We start from the raw sequence: 22,400 nt of genomic DNA, 5'->3' as shown, positions 1-22,400 counted from the left end.
AAGTTTCTTCCTCCAGAGTATCTAAAGGGGAAGGTTGTTACTAAAATAAAACTGGACAAGTGTAGACTGGCGCTAGGCAAACCAACATCAGACCTTTTTACTTGGGCAGGGGGGAATAAGGGAAAGGTGGGAGAGGAGGTGCTCCCTTATCCCATAACACCTGTCCTCCTTTTGTCTCCTGGCTTTAGGTGTTAATATTGCTTACTTGAACACTGGCATCGGGGGACACAAAGCACCCAGCCTGGCAGACCGACAGCGGGAGTACCTTTTAGACATGATCCCACCCCGGTCTATATCGCAGTCCATCAGTGGACAGAAATAACGCCTATTCCACCTGCCCTGCCCCAACCCTAAACCCTTTGTTCCCTCCCTCTCTCCCTTTGCCCCTAACTTCCGTCGCATGCAGTGCCTGTACTGGTGCCTACCATACACGGAAAACAAAACAAAACAAAAAAAAAACAGAAGACAAAAAAAAGAAACCAACAAGAAAACACATACTCATGCCCCTCCCTGCCGCCTCCCCTCTTTCCACACTGCAGCGATCTGTTCCTCTGCCGTTCTTTTCTTCTCTCTTCAGTTTTCTATGATAGTGAGAGGTGGATCTGCACCCCACTAGAGGTCAGAGTGAGGTCCCAGGGAGAATCTGTGCCCTCTGACATGTTTCTGAAGCTTGTTTTTATGCTATAATTATTATTATTTTTACTGATGTCTTGTGTCCTCCCTTTTTGTTCAATGGACGGTTAAACCCTTTTCTTTCCCCCTTTTTTTGCTTTCTGTTTTTAACAAAGATATCCACTTAAGTGATAGGAGCATTGCAGTGGTTTTCTTCTTGGGGGGTGGGGCTCCAGCCAAAAGGCATGAGGTGATTAAGGCTGGTTAGGGGGTGAATATGTTTTATCAGTGCAGTTTAGTGGCAACACAAAAGGAAGAATGGCACCCCCAGGCTCTGAGGCATAGGATTTCTTAGGGGAAAGGGGAACATTGTAGCTGGTCTCTGGGAATGAGGGACAGGTGCTTTAGAAGGGAGAAGCTTTAAAACACAGCACTCATAGTACTTAACCATGGTACTAATGAGGGCGGGAGAGCACGGGCATGATTTTGAACTAGGGAGGACTGTTAACAGGTTCTGCCTCCTAAACAACAAGAACCAGGAGCAAGGATAATCTTTGACTCTATTGGAAAGATAGGAGTCTGTTTGAGGGTAAGTAGGTGGCCTAACTTTAGTCCAGTAAAGTCATCCTAATCTGTCCATTCTACCTGTAGTACCAGCCACACTAAAGGTGAAAGGCATTATCTGACCTCCATGCGGAATTTGACTGGGGGACCTGGAAGTTGGAATGGGAGTGAGTAAATTGGGAAAGGGGAGGAATAGTCGTGGAGGAAGGAAGAACAGAAGGGGTTTTCTCCATGAAGGTAAGGTTGGTTCACTTTGCAGTCTGGCTTCGCTCCCATTTACCTCCTGAATATGGAGGATAAAGGAAGGAAAGGTTTCCTACCCACTTGGGAGCCCCATCCTGACCATACCCTTGGCAAATTTGTTATTGCACCAAGCCAAATGTCTCAATTCAAAACCAGCTTCAGAGGCTGCTTCTGAGATCTAAAGTTGGTTTTTAAAGTATTTTCAGAATTTTATTAGTTTTGTTTTTGTTTTTGTTTTGTTTGGGAATTGCTACTAATGTAGAAAATGAATTGAATTGTGCAATGTCATTCTGGGAATGGGGGGAGGAAATTAGCACCCAGTCTGCCTACCTTTTGGATTGAGGGGGTTGGGAAGGTGCCACACTTTCTTTGAGGTGTACTGCCCTTAAACACACACCCTTCTAGCTCTTAATAAACTGCCAGAAGCCCCTAAATATAGCAAGCCCAAAAGAAAGGCATGGGGAAAGAGTGTGAGGTCTTAACCCTGCTCCCAAAATCAGCCAGGATGCCCCCACCCCCGAAAAAAAAAGGCACTTTTAAAAATTAATGAAAGAAAGAAAAGACTACACATTCCCCCAAAAGGTTTTTGGTGTTTGGAATAGGGATAAAGGAGCTGGCACCAGGCTTTGGTCTTCCACCCACTCCTGACACCCCTGTGCCATTTCGGGTGATTGTACTGGCCCCACGGGCCTTCCCCAATTTTTTTCTTCCTCCCTTCTCCCCAAAATCCATTGAGCACTTAATAGAGGGGCAAAGATACAGCCTGTGTCTGGACTCCCTGGTGGTGAAAGGATCTGGAAGCTAGAAGCTAGTAACCGGTAGTGATGGGGTTGTTGTTGCGAGTGTTGTCTGATGGGGTGTGTGGTACCCCCTGACTGTAAATGGGGTGGGGGTGGGGGGAATAGTGTTGGGTGGGCTCTGGGATTATTTTAAAATTCTATATATATATATAAATATATATTCTTACATCTTTTCTTTGCTCTGTGCTTTGAAAGCACTGGATGAATAGTTTGGTTTGGTTTTTCTCTCTCTTCCACAAAATTGGAAGGTTTTTTTTTAATGCTTTTCTTATGTCATCTTGCCGTATGGCATGTCTCTCTAGCCTCTCCTTCCCCTCTCCACCTTCTACCCTGACACAAACACATGATAAAGTGCCATTTCTGTCATGTATCCAACTCCCCCAGCCCAGAGGTACAAGGTGCCCAGGTGTGTCATTTGAGATTAAAAGTAAGGAAAAAAAGAATGTGCAATACCATGTGGCTGGTGGCAATCCCAGCCTTGAGTTTAGCTCCCTACCGTAGGAACCAACTACCACTGTATTGGCCTTGGAAATGGGTGTATAAGGTGATTTTGCATGAAGGCAAACCTGTAGTCTAGTACCTACTTCCAGGGAGAGGGAAATTATGTGATGTGGTGGAGGGAGAAATGCAGCATGTCTTCCCTACTTTCCTCTTCTATCTTCTTTAAGATCAAGCTACAGATGCTGCTTGTTGATCATAGAATTCTGTGATCCTCTGCTTATTAGCTGAGGTTTGGTTCTTGTTCCACTGGTCCCTACTTCCCTCCCTACCCCCAGTTCCTTCAGAGGTTAGTTGGGTGGATTGGCCAATATGGTCTTCTGAATCATGGTAAAGTGTTAGCCCTCCATCTCTCCTCCCTTCCCTTTCCCCCCAAATTCTCCCTTTCATCACTGATTTCTTTTGTCTCTATTCTCCCCTTTCAAGATTCCTTATAATTTCCCATCACCATGTCTTCTGTGTCCCGAGTATCTATCTAAGGTTCCCTGTGGCCCTGGACTATGTGGACACTGAGCTGAGATCCTTTTAGGTAGGGCATCCCTTAAGGAAGGAAGAAAATACCTCTTATTCTGGTAGTCTTCCTTTTAATTCTGAAGCCTGGAGCTTAATATGGAGGCAGTATGAGGGGTGCACTAATCCTGCATGGCTTCTCCCCACATTAATCTCCAGAGGTGCTTGGGGGAAGCTGGGTCCAGAAGGCTGTAAGCAGCACCTGCTCCCTAAAGCTAGGGATGGAGTCGGGGCAAAAGGCCTTCGATGGAAAGTAACAAGTGAGAACTGAGGTCCCATTTTTATTTTGTCATTGACCATAGCATCCAGTCCCCTACCTGTCCTGGAATAAGTATTTTTTTCCACATTTTGGATGTAATGTATGGTAGAAATTTCTGTTCTCTTTTCTCTCTTCCCTGCTTTGCTCTTTTATTCTCTTTTCTTTTTTCTTCTTTCCCTTCTCCTTTCCCCTCTTATTTTTCTCCATCTTTTTTTTTTTTTAAAGATGCAGATAAGTGTTTTCCTGCTTTGGTTTCCTTTCCTTTCCCTTTTTAAAGGAATTAGCTGTAGAACTGCTTTGTAAAGATGCTTCTTGATATTTTACTTTTGATCCCTCTTTCCCATCCTCTCCAATCCTAAAAGCATAACCCTTCTCCCCTCCCCACTCCTACCCTCTTCCCCAAGACCAGGTTCCCTCTCCCAATGAGATCTTCATTAGCTTATGATATTTGCTGCCGAGATGTTATAACAAGGACTCATTCGTGTATATAAGCTATTTCTTGATCCATTTAAAAAGGAAGAATTGTACATTGTGTAGAAAAAAAAAAAACATGAAAAAAGTGGAAAAAAAAGCCCTAGCCATGGATATTGTGAAACTGTGTTACGTCATTTTGTACTGTGCCCGTTTGTGTATGATCCGTGCAAAAGGGTTTCTGGGGGTTAGGAGGCAGGGCTGTGGATGATGGGGCAAGGGGATAGGCCAGTTTGGCAGCTGGCTTCCCTAAATCCCCACCCCGCTTTGGAGATGCCCCCCCTCCCCCTCAACTGTGCCTTGCCTCCCCACCCTGGAGCAGCCCCTCCAGGTCACCAGCACTGCCTTGGCAGAGCCCTCCCCCCACCCCAGCTGCCCCACCTCCTTTCCCAGCATTAGGTTGACACTCTGGGGGAAGTGGGGGATGCTGGGGGACTGGGAGGTAGCTGAGGAACGGAACAGTTCCCAGGGGGCATTGAAACCAAGTATTATGAACTGTAATTGTATTTGCACTGTTTTTTTTTCCTCTGATTGCATCAGCATATATACAATATACCTACTATATAACAAACCACAGTGTCAGATTTTCTTAAACCAGAGATTTCTCCCACACCCCACACCCTAAAAACATTATTCAGAGGAAAGAACCTGGGCTAATTGTCTTATGAAGGTTGGTAGGGGAGGAAACGTGGGCTAAGTAGGAAGAAACTCTTCTAATTGTCATCCTAAGAAGGTTTCATATAATCCAGTACCACATTCAGTTGAGCATTATTAACCCATGTGATCAGTATGAATTGAGATGAAGGCCTTAGTTGAGCTGGAAGCTCATGGCTCTTACTGGGGTGGGGATGGTTGAGGCAGAATTAAAAGAGACCCTCATATAGAGGAGGGATAAAGTAGTGAGAGGGATTTAAGAGAAGAGTTATAATCATGATTTCTGCTGGGTAACTTTGGACAAAATTAAAAACAAGTTTGGACTAGATTGATTCCTGAAATATCTCTTGTCCCTCCCCAAGTACCACCTACAGAAGTGGATGGAGGAACAAGTTAGAATGACTGGGAGGAAGAATCTGGTGGTGTCCAGTGGTCCCTTCAAGTTGGCATCTCTTTAGATTGGCAGCAGAGTTGTGTCTGGGAGATGGCTAGAGTGATAGTGATCTCTTTGATGTGAGTCTTGAGTGCCCAGTGAGACACAACTGTCCATGGTCTCCCCTCCACCCCACCCACCCAAGGCTATTGGGCCAGCCTTGGGGATAGGTGCAAATGCCCTTAGTTTCTAGTTGGGCTGGCTGTAGAAGTCTCTCCCACATACTAGTTTCTAGTTGGGCTGACTGTAGAAGTCTCTCCTACATACTCTATCTTTGGAGACCTCAGGACTTTGGATGCTACCTCCTTGTTAGAGGAGAATTAGGCACATCTTTTCTTCCTACTTCACCCCTTAGATGACCAAGGTTCCCCATCCCACCCCCAACATTGAAGACTGAGATGCCCACCATCAGCTTCCTCCAATTTCTCAACTAGATGAAGTCTGGAAGCGGTGGGATATATGGGGTGGGAGTTGAGGGATTAGGAAATGCCCTTCCTTATGTGGGGGCAGGCAGGAGGGGGGAGGGAGCAAGACCCTTTTGCACAACTCTAAGTTTCCTTATTTTGCCTCTTCATTTTTATTTTCTGCATTGTGTTTTGGGAAAGAAATAAAAAGACTAAGACCAATAGAAACTGGTTTTTTTCAAAAGGACAAATACACCCCCATCTGTTTCAGATACTGCCAAGCGCTTCTGCAGTGACAGATTCAAATAATAAGCTAATTTTTGGAGAAAGGATTAAAAGAAAAAAAAAACTTTGTAATATTTATCACTTGCAAGCTATGTTTAATAAAGAAAGGAATGGTTTCTAAACTTTCCTGTGATTAATGGTTTGGGCATGGGGATTGGGATTGGAAGGGTGGGAAGGGAGCAGTAGCCACCCTCTATCCAGGAGCATGAGGGAATAAACTGGCTAATATTACTTAGCCCTCTGTCTCCATGTTGTCTCTGCTGTCTGGTAAGCAAAAGGTGAAATTTGTCTGTTATACTTCACCACCTACACCTGCCCTAGTTAACCAACACCTCCCTCCTGCCTTGTCCTCATACTGCTCACATTATCCTCTTTGAGGAACAATATTGCTTTTTTGTAAGAGTACTTTGTTAGAATAACATACAAAAAGGAATAGCAGTAGTAAAACAAGTCTTAGTGACAGGTTAGTGGGAGAAGATATCCCCTACAATCCTAGAGCCCTTTAAATCAAAAGCCTTTGATATCTGCGTAAAGAGAGGACACCATCTCCCTGACTGACTTTCCACTTGCTCCCAAAAGTAAAGAACCCATTTCCATACACAAAAGAGTTACAGTATTATCTTATTCCCTACTTTTTTTTTTTTAAACAAGAAAAAAACAACCCTGTCACTTCACCCTTCAAAATGTTCCTTTCTGCCTTTGAGCATAGACTCAACTCTTAATTGTGTTCTCCATTTCGGCTTTTATTTCCAACAAAGCTATAGCACCAGGGTACTCCAGGGAACAGGTACCTTCTCCACAAGGTTTTGTGTGTTGGCTGTTCTTAACCACCGTTCCAATCTGCCTTCACACTACTCTTGGGTCAGGCTGCTTCTGCTCCTATCTTGGAGGGTATTTGGAGTGTCTGGGATTGGGTTTGTTGGAAGTTTTTCATTGGTACTAGCATCACTCAGCAAAGTCTCTATGAGCGCAGGGTTTGGGTAGGGTCCACACCTAAGCCCTTGACATCCTTCCACTGTCCATTCTCAGAATTTTTTGGCATGATACTAGGAGGACGTAGAAAAGTGGGTGAAGGGCTGGGCTTAGGATGTGGAGGCTTTGGTTTTGGGGTCAAGAAGGTTGTTTGGGGAACGGGAAGGGCTACAGAGGCTCCTCTGCCCCAAAGGTTGGCACTGATGGGGCAGGAGGGGGAAAATGAATTTTTTCCCCTAGGAGGAGCTGCCCACAGCCTCTGCGCTTATTCTACTAGGGGTTCATGCCTGCAAAAAACATAACTGACTCAAACTAAATTCTCTGCATTCGAAAATAGAAGTCAAATGGGAGAGAAAGAAAATAAGGGCCTTTAGAGAAGGCCACTGCTTTGGATTGTGGGGCAGGATAATACTTAACACCCCTCCAAACTCCAAACCTCCATTGATGGTTTGGAGTGTTTTTGGTTACTCAAGAGAAGATGTGCCTGAACATACATGAAGCATGTGGGCACACACGATGACTAGGCTCGGGAAGAATTCAGAGGTAGGCAACTGAGATTAAGCACCTTCAAATACGCAGACTGAAGCATTTTGAGCTGCTGAGATCGGAAAAGAGATGCCTGCGTGGCCAGGTCAGGAAACTGACTCATCTGAGCTTAATCAGGAGAGGAATAAAAGGGAAGAAGAGTTGGGTAAGAGGGAAAAGGGTCTGGCTGTAGAATAGAGAAGAATGTGACAACGGAACCCCTTGCCCCATCTCCCTCTTTTGGGGAGACCCTTAAAGCTATACATCTTTGGGAAGTCATATTTAGATTGAGACAGATTCTGGATTGTGGAAGAGGGACCTGGACAGGAGTTTGGGAGCTGGTGGGGAGTAGACCTCTCACCTGAGTATTTGGTGTGGTGGGAGACATAATCTGGCCCCCCAAATTCCCTTTACTGGAAGGGAGGACTATAAATGAAGAAATGATAGTGAGAAAACTTTCTCCCCTTCCCCTACCCAGGTGCTGAGGTAGCTTTGGTTCTGTCCTGACTCTTGAAAGTAGGGTAGGGTGAGGTAGATTCTTTGGTGGTTCCGAAGTTTTTCAGGGTGAGCAGGGAGGAAGACCCCCTAGGCTGTAGACTGTTGCTCCACAGTGACCTAGAGAGGAAGATAAGGAGGAAGGGGTGCAAAGCACCAGGGTTTCTGTTATAGATGACCATTCCAATACCTACCAGCAGCTTTGTGGGAATCAAATGAGATATTTGTAAAACATTGAGCACATTTCCTGGAACATACAGACACTTAAATGTTTATTCCATTCCATCCCATTATTTCTCCCTGAGCTACCAACCACCTCCTACCCATTTACCTGGGAAATGAGCTCAATCCTCTCTCCAGGTTTTCCGCCACTCTCCAGCTGACCTAATGAGGCCCTGTCAGCAGAGCCTGGGGGTACTGTCCAGTGCTCCCTAGATCTTTTCCTACAGAGGAGACTGAAGACCAGGTGGAGAAAAGGTTAACTGTATCCTCACGCCCAGTGGCTCCTCACTGCCCCCCCTTCCACATTTCTCCCAACTACAGGAACAAAAAAGTGACTTGGTTCATCCCTTCTACTTGTGTTTTTTCTGCTTCCATTCCAATAGAACACAGTTCCCCCACAAATTCACACTCACATAGTCCACAGGAACATATAGCACTTAACAAAGCATTTTCTTCCTCTCAACAAAGCCCTATGAAATAGGTAGTACAAATATGATTTTACTGATTACCAGAGAGGTTGGAAATTGCCCAGGATCACCCCATAGAGGTTGTTGGAGCCTAATGTGGAACTCGGGTCTGGTGACTTCCGGTCTAGCGTTTCCATCAAACCACTTCACATATCAATAGCTGAAGCTTCTATAGTGATTGGACTTTACATGCATTGTTTCTTTCCCTTCAGCCCCACTCTTCCTTACCTATGACGCCAACCCAGGAGGAGGCAGAGGAGACAGATGATGAGGGCAGCAAAGCCCACATGGATACCCACAAACACCCCTGGCATAGGGGTGTTCCCGATGAATGGGGTTTTCCCATCCTGGCTGCAGGGGCATCCTGCCTTGGGATCTGTGGTATAAGGCACAAGGTAACAATCTTTATCAGGATGACCTCTTTTCTACTTCACCCCTTTAACCAACCTCAACAACAGCAGTGTTTCAAGAACTTTTTTTATAAAAAGGCCCCAGCTGTCACCCCAGTCCCAACTTCTCCCCTCTCCCCAAGGAATATGGGGAGAAAAGCTTGGCCAAGGTGCCCTCCAGAGGGAGACAAAAGCACCGCCTACCCTATAACAATGCTCCCCCTGGTTTTCCCAGGCCCCACCTACCTGTGTCTGCTGTCAAGGCATCCCGCAATGAGACAAAACGGGCTGTGCTGTTTCCATCCCCATTTCTGTTGAAGGCCTGAAGCTTAATCTCATATAGGGCAGCAGGCTCTGGAGGAAATGAAATGTTAGCAATAAGAGAAAAGGTGAATAGGTCAGTTGAGGAAATGCAGAGAGGAAATCTGAGCTTCCAGAGGGGCAAGGATGGTGCATGATTGGAGTGGAACACAGCCAAGAACTCGGTACCCAGGGTTTGAGTCTCACCTAGGTCAGTGTAGAGGAAGGAGCTGGCACTGCTGGCTAAAAGGTGGGGTCCCTCAAAATGGGCAGCTGGCAGCTTTCTGTGGAAGAGCTTGAAGCCTTGGATGAGACCAGGCTGGGGAGGCAGATCCCAGGACGCCTGAACTGAGGTGGCATTGAGCACTTTGGTGTAGAAGCCAAGGGCTGCAGGAGCTACAAGAAGACAGACTGACTGAGCTCATCAAACTTGGGAGAGGGGAGAAAAATTTGGGACTGGGGTGACAGTTGGGGAGAAAGGTAGGGTCTGAGTTTACTCACCACTGCCCATGGTGGTGATGTGTACAGGAGGAGAGTCATGGCTAGCACCCTCAGCAGAATATGCCCGCAGACGGATGGAATAGGTAGTTGCTGGATCAAGATTGGTGAAAACATGTTCAAAAGTCCCTTTGCTCACCGCCTCCTGCAATTCCCTGCCAGGTGCCTCTGAGAGAGGGGTAAAGAAGAAGGAGTAACTTGGTACCTGTGTCTATACTTCCATCATTCCTATGACTGTCTGTCCTCAGCTCTTTTGCCTTCTTGCTACACTTTTTCAAAACCTTGGCAAGCTCATCCATTCCTGTGGCTTCAGTTAACTGTGAAGATAACATCTAGGGCTAAATATCCAGTCTAATTTATTATAAACTCCCAACCCATAGCTCCAAATTGGCTCCTAGACATCATTTGAATGTCCTACTGGTACCTCAGATTTACCATGTCCCATATGAAACTCATCTTCCCTTCCCACCCCCCCCAAAAAGAAACCCTAGCCCTCTTCTCTATTTTTCTGATTGTACTACCAACCAACAAGTCATCCAGGTTTGAAATCTTGAAGTCATCTTTAGCTTTTTTCTCCTTATTGCATTTATCACCTGTTAATTACACCTCCACAACGTGTCCCAGATCTTCCTGAGCCACTCAGCCTTCACACTGGCCATTCTCATCACCCTTCCACTGGATCCTGAATTCAGCCCCTTGGGCTTTGTGCTCAGACAGTTGAGTTTTTACCTAATCTTATCTGGAACTGGATTTCTATGTCACTTTCAGCCAATTCCAAACCATGCAACATGGCAGCACCTTCTCCTTCTAGTTCCCCTGTATGGGTTCTCTTCCCCCACTGGAATGTTAGCTGTTTAAGGACAGGCGGTAACTTGCTTGCTTGTAGTAGCATCCCTAGTGCTTAACATGGTGTCCGACACTTAATAAATGCTATTATTTCGTTCATCTAGTCATCTTCATTTTCATTCATATTAACACCATCCTAGTTTAGGCTTTCCTCACCTCTGACCTGACTTCCTCGTTAGAATTTCTCTCCTTTGAGGACTGTGTGGCAAAATGGATAGTGTTGTCCTAAGAGTCAGGGAACAGGTTCAAATCTTGCCTCAAACACTTACTGATTTGCAGGACCAATGTCCAAGACTTTTCCTCAGCTACAAAATGGAGCTAATAATATTTGTATTACCTACTTCCTTCAATTGTCATTAGAAAAGTGCCTTATACACCTTAAAGCACTCTTAGTATAAAGTAAGTTATTTTTATTCTCCTCCAATACATCCATCAGAACTGCTACAAATTCTTTTCCTAATGGCTGTCTCCCCTGCTTAAAAACCTCCAGTGGCTTTTTAGTACCACAAGAAGATAAACCACATACTCCTTAATCTGGTACTTCAGGCCCTCTAGAATATGGTTCCAACCTACCTTTCTACCTATATTTTGAAATAATTCTCTTTGGGAACTTTACATCCCAGACAAACTGGACTATTTCTTATTCCTTAATGAAACAATCATAAATTTAGAGCTTGAAGAGACTTTAGAGATTAGCTTCTCCAAGTGCCTCATTTTAGAGTCATAGAAACTGAGGGGAAGTAAATTGCTCAAGGTCACTAAGTCCTAAGTAGGGGAACCAGGATTCAAATTTAGGTAATCTGACTTCAAGTCCAGTATTGTTGAAGATACTGAACCATACAGTACTGAATTTTTTTGTATCTCATGAATTTGCACAGATTATTCCTAAGTATGAGAATCCACTCACTCTTTATCTCTGTTGAAATTTGCTTCCTTCAAGGCCCAGGTCAAGTACCACCTTCTTCCTATTTCCCATTCCCCACCCTAGCCAGAAATTATTCTCCCTCTTCAAGTTTTCCTAGAGAATTTTGTTTAGATCTCTCTCTTTTTTTTTTTTTTGTATCCTAAAAGCTTCCTGAAGGAAGAGGTTTCACCTTCTTTCATATCTGTATCCTCAGCAGCTAGTATAATGCTCTGCTCCTAAATATTGGTTGAATTTCATTCAGAAAGCTAAGTAGCACAGTGGATAATGAAGTTGGATATATTAAAAAAAGAAAAAAAGGGATTTCAAATGCAAGCCAGGTCTAATGATATCTGTTAAATGTCCAGTGAGTGGTATGTCGAGGGTACACAGAAAGCAGCATTGGGAACCAAGTCTAGAAAAAATAGGTTAGGGGTCAGACTATGGAGGGTTTAAAATGCTAAGGAGTTTGGACTTAGTTCTGAAGGGAGCAGGAACCCAGTGAAGATCATCTGAATTTTCATCCTTCCTGAACAATCTGCAGCATTTGACACGGTCTGTGGACCACCCTTCTCTCCAGGATTCCCCTCTCTCTCTCTCTCTCTCTGTTTTTATGACACTGCTCTCTTGGTTTTTCTCTAATAATTCTGACTGCTCCTTTTTTAATCTTCTTTGCTGGATCATCACCCATATCACATGCCGTTACTATGGGGTATCCCAAGGCTTTATCCTAAATTCTTTTTTTTCCCCTTCACACCAAAGATTCTTAACCTGAAATCTGTGAATTAAAAAAACTCATATATTTTGATAACTGCATTTCAGCATAATTAGTTTCCTTTATAACCCTATGGGTTTTGTTTTATACATTTAAAAAGATTATTTTGAGAAGGGGTCCATAGGCTTTTTCACCAGACTGTCCAAGGGATCCATAAAACTAATGTTATCTTAAATATCTTTAGAAATCTTAAAAAGGTTAAGATTCCCCTGTTCTACACTCTTTCTGTGTGATCTCATCAACTCACAGGTTTATTAATGATCATCTCTATGCTATGACTCTCATAGATCTTATCTCTAATGCTAGCCTCTGTCCTAAACTCTACTCATCCTTCTCAAGTTCAGCATATCTGAAACTTCGAATATTGTCTTTCTCCCCAAAACTAACTCTCTTTCAGTGGAGATCACCACCATTCTTCCACTCTCCTAGATTCACACCTAGGTCTCATCCTTAATCCCTCACTCTCATTCTACAGATCTAAGCCATTTCACAAACTTGTCATTTTGACCTCCACAATATTTGTAGCGTTGCATCCCAGTTCCTTTCCTCCATTCACACAGCTCACACCCTGGTTCAGGCACCTTCTCATCAGTCTCCTTGGTCTCCCTCCCTCCGATCTCTTCCTTCTCTGATCTCCACTCTCCACAACCCTGCTGAAGAGGTGCTAACTGAGCTACTCCCTTATTCAGTAAGCTCCAATGTACCCCTGTTACCTGTAGAATAAAATATAAACCTCCTCTGTTTCAACTCTTCGCAGGCTGAAGCTGACCTACCTCACTCCCTTTCATAAACATTATGTTAGCGCCAAAGTGGGTCACCTTGTCTTTGTAATGGCTCTCCTTCATGCCTGGAATATGCCCTGTCCTCACTTCTGCCTCTGAAAGAGGATCACCTTCTACAGGAAGCCTTTCCTGATCCCCACAGCTGCTAGTGTCTTCCCTAGACATACCAAATTGTCTTCTGTTTTATAGAAACTTATATATGCACATGTTGTTTCCCCTTGCTAAATTATAAACTCCTTATGGTCTAGAACTGTTTCCCTTTTGTCTTTGTAGCCCCAGTAATTAGTGCAGTACCTGATACCTAGGCACTGTGGTTTAATGGATGCTTTTTGATTGATTGAATATGCCAGTGACATAGAACTTCTGAAATGGTTTGGACCTCAGAGATCATCTAGCACAACCTCATTTTACAGGTGGGGAAACTGAGGTCAAGAAAGGGTAGTCATTAAATTTCAAAGTTGAAAAGATCCTCAGAGGCTATCTGTTCCAAACGACATCTAAACTGGAATCCCTAGTATCCCAGACAGGTGATCTCCATCCTGTGCTTGAAAGCTTTCAGGTAAGGCAAATCCATGGCCTCTGGAGAGAGCCCATTTAATTTTTAGGTAACTTTAGGGGTTAGGAAGCTTTTCCCTAGACTAATCTTAAATTTTTCTATCCCCATGAATCTTCTCTTCTCTGGACACCTCTAATTACTTCAACCAATTCCCATATAACATAAATTCAAGTAGCTTCTCCATCCTTGTTAGCTTCATCTGGAGATTCTCCTGCTTATTACTGTCCTTCCTAAACTGTGGCCATCAGAACTGAACCCAAGATTCCAGATGGACTTTGATCAGGTCAGAGTACAACAGGATGACTATTTTTTTACTCTTGGAAGCTATAAACTTAGATTTAGTCCACAGATGCGGCTTGCATAAGGTGATACTTCTTAGCATAGTAAAGCCAGAACCAGAACACAGCTCTTTTAATTTCCAATCTTACTGCTGTTTCCACTGAATTTGTTTCCTCTCCCTACCACCCATGCCCTGCCACCCTTGCCCACCTCCTTCAGGCTGCAGATGTAGCACATAGCCAATGATACTGGGGTTGTCATCAGTAGAAGGAGGTTCCCAGGAGACTCGGATAGTGGAGGCGGAGAGGGCAGAGGCCTGCAGGCCTCGTGGAACCGGGGGTGGCTCTGGGGCTGCAGTTACAGCCAGGCGGGCACTGGCTTGGTTGGAACCTGCACTGTTCTCTGCCACGCATTGGTAGATGGCCTCATCCTCTGCTGTGACACCAGCCAACATCAGTGTGCTAGAAGAGAGATGCAGAGACAGTGCTAGCACATCGTCTCTGTTCAGGCATAAGAATCCTTCCTGTGTCTCATCTTTTAACAGGGCCTTTTTCCCAAGGGGTTGTAGTCCCTCTTGTACTCTCTTTTTAGTGGGGATTAGGGGAGGAAAAGAAGGTTTTTTCTGTGATTGTATAGGTGGGGGTATCTGTGGTTGTCTGTAGGTATATGAGAAGGTTAAGATACCTGTGGTTATATGGATGTGGTTTGCATTGTGTTAACTGTGGTTAGTGTGTGTTAGGATACCTGTGGTTGCATGGATGTGTATGTAATGGGAACAGTTATTGGTAGTTATGTGGATGTGTGTTATATTGGGGCAATTAGCTATGGCAGTATGGGTGTAGGTTGGTGGGAGGGCACATTAACCTGTTGTTGTGGGTGAGCTTGACATTATCTCCAGGGCTCAGGACCTTTCCATTCTTCAGCCAGATCAACCGGGGTTCAGGAACGCCATGGGCCACACATGTGAAGATGGCACTGCTGCCAGGGGGTTTCAGCACAGACTGTGGCCACTGAACAAATTCTGGAGGGGCTGAAAAAGAGAGGAGGTATGGTAGGATAATACCCCTATCCCTTACCCAATCTGCCTTTTTTCTTTCCCCTGGCAGACTTCTTGTGGGGGATTGGAAATTCTGCTAGGGGACCACCAGGGGTCTGGGACTGTGCTCTAATCTGAGAGAGGAGGGGGCTGGAGGCTCAGCTGTCCCTCCAGTCTGATGTCCTACCCCACCCAGGCTGTGGGAACAGGCTGGAGCTCCAGCTGATACATTCAGGGCTCAGGGCTGCATCTCATTGCCCCGGGCGCCCATCCATCACTTTTGCAGTCCGACTGCCAGGCTGCTCTGATGGGTTAGGAGAACCAAGGCCTCTGCAGGAGCCTCCCCCCACCCCACCCCGCCTCTGCCTCTCTCCTCCCACCAAGGGCAGGCGGGCAAGTGAGTAAATGAGCCAACAAGCTAGAGGGTGTGAGAACCGGTGGTTTTAGCATCTGACTCATTCGAGGTCACACAGCTGCAGAGGAATAACAGAAGTACATTTTGGGCCCACTTTAGGGTTTATAAAGCACTTTCCTCATGACAACCCCCTTTAATCAGTAGTGTGGGTACCAGCATCCTTATTTTAAAGATGGGGGAGCAGAAGCTGAAATTAAGTGACTTGCTTAAAGTCAAAGTGTCAGAGCCCAGACATGAACCCAGGTTTCCTGACTTTGCTCAGTCCTACTCACCTTTCCTGAGCTGTCTTTTCTTTCTGCCTGCTATACTCCTACTGTCCCCCACCCCTGCTCACCCTGCACCAGAAGGACCCCCTGGGCTGTTCGCCGGACCCTGGTGCCCGGTCGGTTTGCAGCGCAGACATATACTCCAGAGTGCTGGACAGATACATCTGAGATCATCAGGTTTCCAGTGCCCAGGACCTGGATTCCTTCTACCCCAATGGAGCGACCATCTAGAAGAAAGGGGATGGGGATCAAGGTCACCATAACAACGTATAACCCCCTTCCCTAAGGGGCAAAGGACTGGAAGAAAATCAAAAGAGAAGGAATAGGTCTGGGAGATGGGGAAAAAAGAAGGGTGGGGAGAGATTTGGGAGCTGTAAAGGAAGAAGAAAGGGGTCCTGTCAGTGTGATTCTGTGCCCCTGCCCCCAGTCATCTCCCCATCCCCCAACTCCAGCTCCCCTCTGTTACCCAGGCGACTCCAGGAGACCAGGGGTCGAGGATGGCCCGTAGCAATGCACTCCAGCACTGCAGTCTGGTGCACAGTGAGCGTCAGGTTCTGAGGGCCTGAGAGAATCTCTGGTTCCTGAAGCAGCCTTGGGGGAGACACTGCCAGGGGCCATGAAAATAAGAAATGGGGTGAGGAAGGGGCTCATCTTTTGCCCCATCCCTTTCTCATAGGGCCCCCAGCTAAGGGCATCTTTACTCCCTGCCCTGACCTCCCAATCCCCCAGTATGTTTTTAGCCTTTCCTGCAGCTATTCCCCAATATCCAAGCTGGGTTGCATCTCATCCAGCTCAAAGCAAGGGAAATGTGAGGAGAAGGCAGAGGGATAAAAGGGGGTGATGGAAACTTCAGAAAATTTGAACCCCTGAGCCAGTCCCAGATAAGACTGATGGAAGGGAGGAGGGAGAAGAGAGTACAGTTTAATATGGGAAACAGTATGCTGAGTCCATAATGGGGATTCCAACTTGGCATGGGAAGAAGCCCCAACCTTGTGTTCTACCCCAGAGGCTATGGAAATGGAAGGGTGTTGTTCCACCTTATTTCACTTTCACAAAGCAGGGACTGATCTTGAAACATCCATTTGGCATTAATGAATACACGCTTTTTTAAAACCACATTTACATTTTCGTCTCTTATTCCTTGAGGATGTGCTACCATACACCACAGGAATGTAAGGTAATCCTCATACTTGCCTTAAATTTGCTCCTGTAAGCTTCCAGAACAACCTTCTTCCTCCTAGGGTTCTGGACTGGGGTGAGGGAGTCATTCCACCTTTATTCACTCCATTTATCCCCTTTACCACTTTCTAGTCTCAATCATATCCTCTGGAAAGGTCCTCATCTTTTCTGTCTGAGTTCAGAAACTCTTCCACTCATTCATTCCCTCACATCCCCTCCATAATTTTCTTCAGACTTTCTCTGGGAAGTGCATGGCCCTGAGGCAGGACCCACTATTAAAGATATGGCTATAGTTCTGTGCCAGAGCTAAATGATGGCCCCTGCTTTATTTCCAGTTCCTTTCCTAAGATTAAATGGTAGCCCAGTCTAAATCTTGACACTTGCTAGCTGTGTAAGGAAAATCACTTAAATCTCTCTGTACCTGGCAACTCTCTAAGGATATTCTATACCAAGAAAAGCACCAGCCCTCACTCAAGGCATTGAACCTTCCTGAAGACACCTAGCATTTTGCTGGCTCTTACTGGTGAAGAACATATATCCAGGAAACAGTCTATAAGGATTCTTGGATCCTCTTCCTCATCACTGATCCCTCCAGAGTCTGCTCAGCCTGTTGAGTCAGGGATGTTTCCCCTTTATATACCTCACCTTGTACTTGTCCACAGTGAAAACTCAGCTGCCACTCACCTACCCACTCTCAGAACCTCTTGAGATCTTCCTGAAATTTATGTCCGCCATTTTACTAGGAGAATTGAGTGTCAGTCTATAGATTTCACTGTGCATTCTCTCCCTGAGATAATTTACAAAAATGTTTTGTGGAAAGAACTTCTAGCATCATCTCTAAGAAACCTCATTCTGTAAGCCTTCTCTATATGGAGAAGTATCCATTTATTCCTACACTTTGTTTTGTGTCATTTTCTTATCTATGACAAAACAGTTTTTCTTCCTCCTCTTGATTCCCTCCCCCCAAAAAAATCCCATAGGGACTCAATTTTTAAAATACCCTGTGGAGTAGAATCTTGTCATGGGCTTTCTGAAAGTCTAAATAGATTATATCCACTGGCTTTCCTTTATTCACATGCATATTTAGCTCGTTGAAGAATTCTAATAGATTAGTTAGGCATGATTTCTCCTTAGAGAAATCTGGTTGCCTTTTCTCCAGTAAAATATGTATACTTATTCAGTGATTCTGTTCTTTATTATAGATTCCATGAGTTTGCCTGATATGGAATTGGGGGAGGGGAAGGGAGCCTTGGCACAGGGGACATTAGGAATCTGCTCTGTCCACAGACACCCCAGCTCTAAATCTTCAGGGCTCTGCTGAAGTCCCAGCTGCAGAGGTCGGTGTCTGTACCCTGCCTTCACCTCCATTCCTTACCCTCAGCCTTCTCCTTTTAACAGTCTCGTCCCCACATCCTTGTCCATAATCTCTCTTTTGAGTAGTCTTCTTATTCTCCTGTTAACATCCCCAGGCCCTCCGACCTCCAGGTCAGGGGAAAGTACCATGCAAACATACCCAGAAACACAGTTCCGTGTACCATAATTTCTCTTACAGGCAGTCATAATTACACACTCACAGTCAGTCACATACATCTGTAAGATGAAGAAACTGAATTAAATGCCTTCGGAGGTCCTTTCTAGCTTAAAAGGCTACATACTTTCACAGTCACACATCCAAAAACACACACAAAGATCCAGCTCTCTCCCCATCTCTGCCTTGGCTGGGGTGGGAGTAGAATGGCAGTACCCTAGGTTTTCATTCTGTCTTCTCTACTGAGTCCTTACCGCTCAGTGTAAGTTGGGCCTCCTGGCTGTATCGAGTACTGGCTATATTACGTGCCATGCATCTGTAAGTCCCTACATCGGACTGCCCAACACTTGTGATCTGCAGAATGCCTGTAGGTAATAAGGTGAATCTGCCAGAGGGAATGGAGAGATTATTAAGGTTCTTTCCTGATCCTGACCCTCTCCCTACAGTATTCCCCCAACTCCAGGAACTTCCTGTTCACCTGTGGTTAGTAGGGCTCAAGGCAGTGCGGTTGTGTTCCCAGGAGATAGTTGGCTCAGGTACCCCTCGGATCAGGCACTGGAAACGGGCAACACCTCCCTGCTCTACCACCATCGGCTCAGGGTGTTGGTGAAATCGAGATAGACCTAGGAAGACAAAGGTTCCAGTACCTGAACCCTACCCTCTAGAGTCCCTTGCCCCAAGCCATTAACCCCATTGATCCATAGTCTTGCCCCATCTCCAGTCATTCACAAACCATGCCCTGGGGCAGGTAGTTGGTGCAGTGAATAGAAAGCTGGCCCTGGAGTCAGGAGGACCTGAATTCGGATCAGGCCTCAGACACTTAACACACACATAAACAAAAACCTAGCTGTGTAACCTTGGGCAAGTTACTTAACCCCAATTGTCCTCCAAAAAAAAAAAAAAAAAGCAGAAACCATATCACCCCCCTCCACTTTCCCACTTTCTACTTCTGTGCCTAGAGCATTCAGAGAGCCTCCTGGATCCTCCCCCAATGACCCCACCTTTCCAGTCTACCCTTTCCAGCCACGTACCCCCTTCCAATCCCTTTGCTCAAACCCCAGAGGTATCCCTTGTGGCCCAGTGCCTACTCTGGGCAGTCCAGATCACTCACTTGCCAGCTGTACCCGTGCCCTCCGGCTCACCAACCGTCCATAGCGGTTTTGAGCCACACAGTTGTATTCATGGACACTGGCAGAAAGTAGGGATGAACCCTGAGAGGCATGGCGGTTCGGGAAGCCCCCAAGGTGCAGAGATCCATCTGGCATCAAGGTGGTACTACTGTTGTTTCCCAGGGGCATCCCATTCCGTTGCCAGGAGATGGTGATGGGTGGTTCTCCTGCCACTTGGCACCTCAGCAGCAGTGGGTGTTCCCTCAGTGCCACCACATCCTGTGGCTCCTGCACGAAGGCCAGCTCAGAGCCTCCAGCTTCACCTGTAGGGAAGGGGCAGGGTCTGTGGGTATTGTCAGGATCCTTCTGGAAAATCTCAGTGTCCCCTGAGCCCCTTCCCTTCTTCCCACATAGTCCCTTCTCTCTTCTATATGAAGCTAGGCTCTCTTGGCCTAAAGAAAGGTCTCCTTGGCTTCTGCCTTGGTTCTTTCTCTCCTATAGCCTTGCCCCTGAGAAGACAATCAGATAGAGGCTAAAAAGGAATAGAAGCAGAAAAAGATATCTTAGAAGGAGGTGTGGGGCAGAGGTGTAAGTTTAAGGCAATGGTGGATGTGGGTGTGGTTTGGATTGAAGATGGAGGAGCAGAGGGGAATTTGGGACTAGGGCAGGATGGGGCAGGGCCCTGAAATTGGGGCTAAGGACGAAGTATGGGAAACTGGGGTTGGAGCTAGGACTGGCTGGGACGGGGCCTGGGTTGGGGCTCTGCAGGCCTTGATTGATGGCCTCTTTCAGCCAGGCCCTGGCAACAAGGAGGGGGCGGGGCGGGCACAATGGCAGGGTCAGGGGCCGAGCCATGGGCATTGTGCTCCCCCCTGGGACAATGGGTTCGTCCCCCTCCCTCTCCCGCCTGCCCATCTGCCTGTCTGCCCACAAGGTCAGCTTCCCAGGACTCCCTTGACTCCTCTCCTCGTCCCCCCCAACCCCACCCCATCTAGGCAATGCTAGGCAGGGCAAGGGTACACTTAGGCACACAAATACACACATATACCCTGCCATCAAAACACATAAACACCTACACATATGGGAACACATACAGGCACACAAGACATGTCCACAAATACAAAAGTACAATTTCACTTATCTACTGATACACACTCAATTCACATTTACCTACAAATGTGTACAAATGAACAAGGACAATCTCATCTAAAGAATCACACATGTACGTATATACATTCAATTCAATTCAACAAACATTTAATAAGCACCTACTGTGCGCGCAGAACCCTATACTAGGCCCTAAAGGACATACAAAATTTAGATATCAAGTGACCTCTGCCTTCATGGAGTTACATTCTAACACATCTATAGACAAAGATCTATACACAGAGGCATGGAGATGTGCCTGACCTACACTTGGATTCATAACTAATTAGACACACAAAGACTTAACATACAAATGCAGAGGCAGGGGGACACTTGAAGTCTAGAAATGGATCATGAAATTAGACTTGAAAGCCCTGTTTCACCCCAATCCCAGACGCCCACATCCTTTCCCCCTACAGAGCTCTTTCCCTCTGTGCATTTTGATCTTTGGGAACTGGGACCAGGAAAACCCATGAATCTGTATGGTGAAGCCCCTTGCATTCTTCTAGCTAGCCTGGCCTGGCTTTTCCCAAACTCTCCAGCTACTCCTGGGGCTATTATCTTTCCTCTTCCCACTCCTCAACCCCTCAATCTGGTTCCCCTTTCTCTCCCCTTCCAAAAGGCTTCACCCACCGTAACTCCCTGTTCCTTACTGTTTTTCTTTCTATCCCTCTCAAACCACTGAACTGCTGTTGTTCCCCCAAGTACATCCAATACTCTCTTTCTTCTGCTTTTACCCTGGTCCCCAAAACCCTAGGATTATGCTTCCTGCCCTTTGCCCACTCAGATTTTCCCTTTTCTTCCTACACTGATTTTTTCTTTACCCTCAATCTGTCTCTTCCTTCTTTTCCTTCACCTCCCTTATACTGTGCTCTCCTCTCTTCTGCTTCCATTCCCCCATTTTCTAATCTTCTTCCTTAAATCTTTCCTTTTGCTGGTCTCTTTTCCAGTAATAATAATAATAATCTGCAGAACATTAAATATAAAAGAATAATAGCAAGATAGCAACTTGAACACTACACTGAACCAGATGAGTATAAGATAATACTTTTTAATTATCATATTGTAATAATAAAAAGCAATTATTTTATCTACCTGTTCAATAACTCAAAGAATATAAGTATGAAAGAATAGCCAGATAACAACTTGTCCTAGAACTGTTACGATCTGAACTCCACAAAATGAGAATGAGATTACTACTACTACTAATAATAATATATTCAATCACTGACAAATATTTGTTGAGTAATGACTGTGTTCAGCACACTTGTTGGGGGAAGGTATGAACTCAGATAAGCCAGTTTTACTTCTCATCTTTCTTCCTAGCTTTCTCCATTTCCTTATCTCTTCCCTTTTCTCCTCATCTTTCTCTTTTTTTCTTTTCACTCCTTGTCTCAAAGATCTCATTTTCTCTTTTTCCTTTGCCCCACCTTTCTCCCCATCCTTCTTGTCTCTCACCTTCAATCTTATTTTTCTTCCCATATCTCTCCCGTCTTCCCCATTTCCCCCCTTTCCTTATGTCTAATCACCTTCATTTTCTCCATTTCCCCCCATTTCTTTCTATGCCTTCTGATCATTCCCTCGTTACTCCATTTTGGGTGTCATTGTGTCTATCTGCTCCCCTGATTCTCCCTCTTACCCCAGTCCTGCAGAAGCAGCAGTCCAAGCAACCACAGCCCCATGGCCCTGGCCCTGCTTCGGCCCCCCTCCTAGTCCCCAGGCAGCCACTGCCTCCCCCTGCCAGCCCTGGTTCTGCTGCCTTCAGCCTAGAGAACCCTGGGCTCTGTGTGCCCACACTTGGGGGGCACCAGGGGATGAGGGAAGCTTCTGATCTTGCTCCTAGGGAGCCTGGGGTATGGAGGGGGGCCGAGTTCTGGGAGTTGGGGCTAGAGGCTCCTAGCCTTCCGTCCGTCCCTTCTCATGCAGTGGCTGTCTCTGCCTTTGGTCTCATGCCTTCCTTCCCCCCTCCCATCCCCCCCCC

The 22,400-nt window shown here is 45.8% G+C and overlaps 2 protein-coding genes across 3 annotated transcripts in view; one reads left to right on the top strand and one right to left on the bottom strand.

The window, feature by feature from the left end:
• The window catches only part of GATAD2B (GATA zinc finger domain containing 2B), a 111,268-nt gene extending 105,413 nt beyond the window's left edge, over positions 1–5,855 (top strand). For both annotated transcript variants that reach the window (XM_069077960.1, XM_069077959.1), the window contains one exon: positions 189–5,855. In XM_069077960.1, the coding sequence (XP_068934061.1) occupies positions 189–322 (134 nt within the window). In that variant the 3' untranslated portion in view covers positions 323–5,855. The remainder of the gene's footprint in view (positions 1–188) is intronic.
• Positions 5,856–6,455: 600 nt separating this feature from the next.
• LOC138153659 (immunoglobulin superfamily DCC subclass member 3-like) lies at positions 6,456–22,389 on the bottom strand. The gene is made up of 14 exons (XM_069077958.1): positions 22,059–22,389; positions 19,276–19,596; positions 18,643–18,787; positions 18,419–18,549; positions 15,924–16,061; positions 15,526–15,684; positions 14,605–14,770; positions 13,951–14,201; positions 9,605–9,769; positions 9,311–9,499; positions 9,050–9,157; positions 8,643–8,790; positions 8,057–8,180; positions 6,456–7,845 (listed from the first exon to the last, which is right to left on the bottom strand). The coding sequence occupies exons 1-14, from the start codon at positions 22,099–22,101 to the stop codon at positions 7,816–7,818; spliced, it is 2,118 nt and encodes a 705-aa protein (XP_068934059.1). The 5' UTR covers positions 22,102–22,389; the 3' UTR covers positions 6,456–7,815.
• Between the last annotated feature and the right edge of the window lie 11 nt (positions 22,390–22,400).

The sequence above is a fragment of the Petaurus breviceps genome, unplaced genomic scaffold (assembly GCF_028583685.1).
Source record: "Petaurus breviceps papuanus isolate PSGF00001 unplaced genomic scaffold, PetGlider_PUasm1.0 91023, whole genome shotgun sequence".
NCBI classification, from domain to species: domain Eukaryota; kingdom Metazoa; phylum Chordata; class Mammalia; order Diprotodontia; family Petauridae; genus Petaurus; species Petaurus breviceps.
Note: the sequence above shows the minus strand (reverse complement) of the source record. Positions and strands in the feature narration are given on the sequence as shown.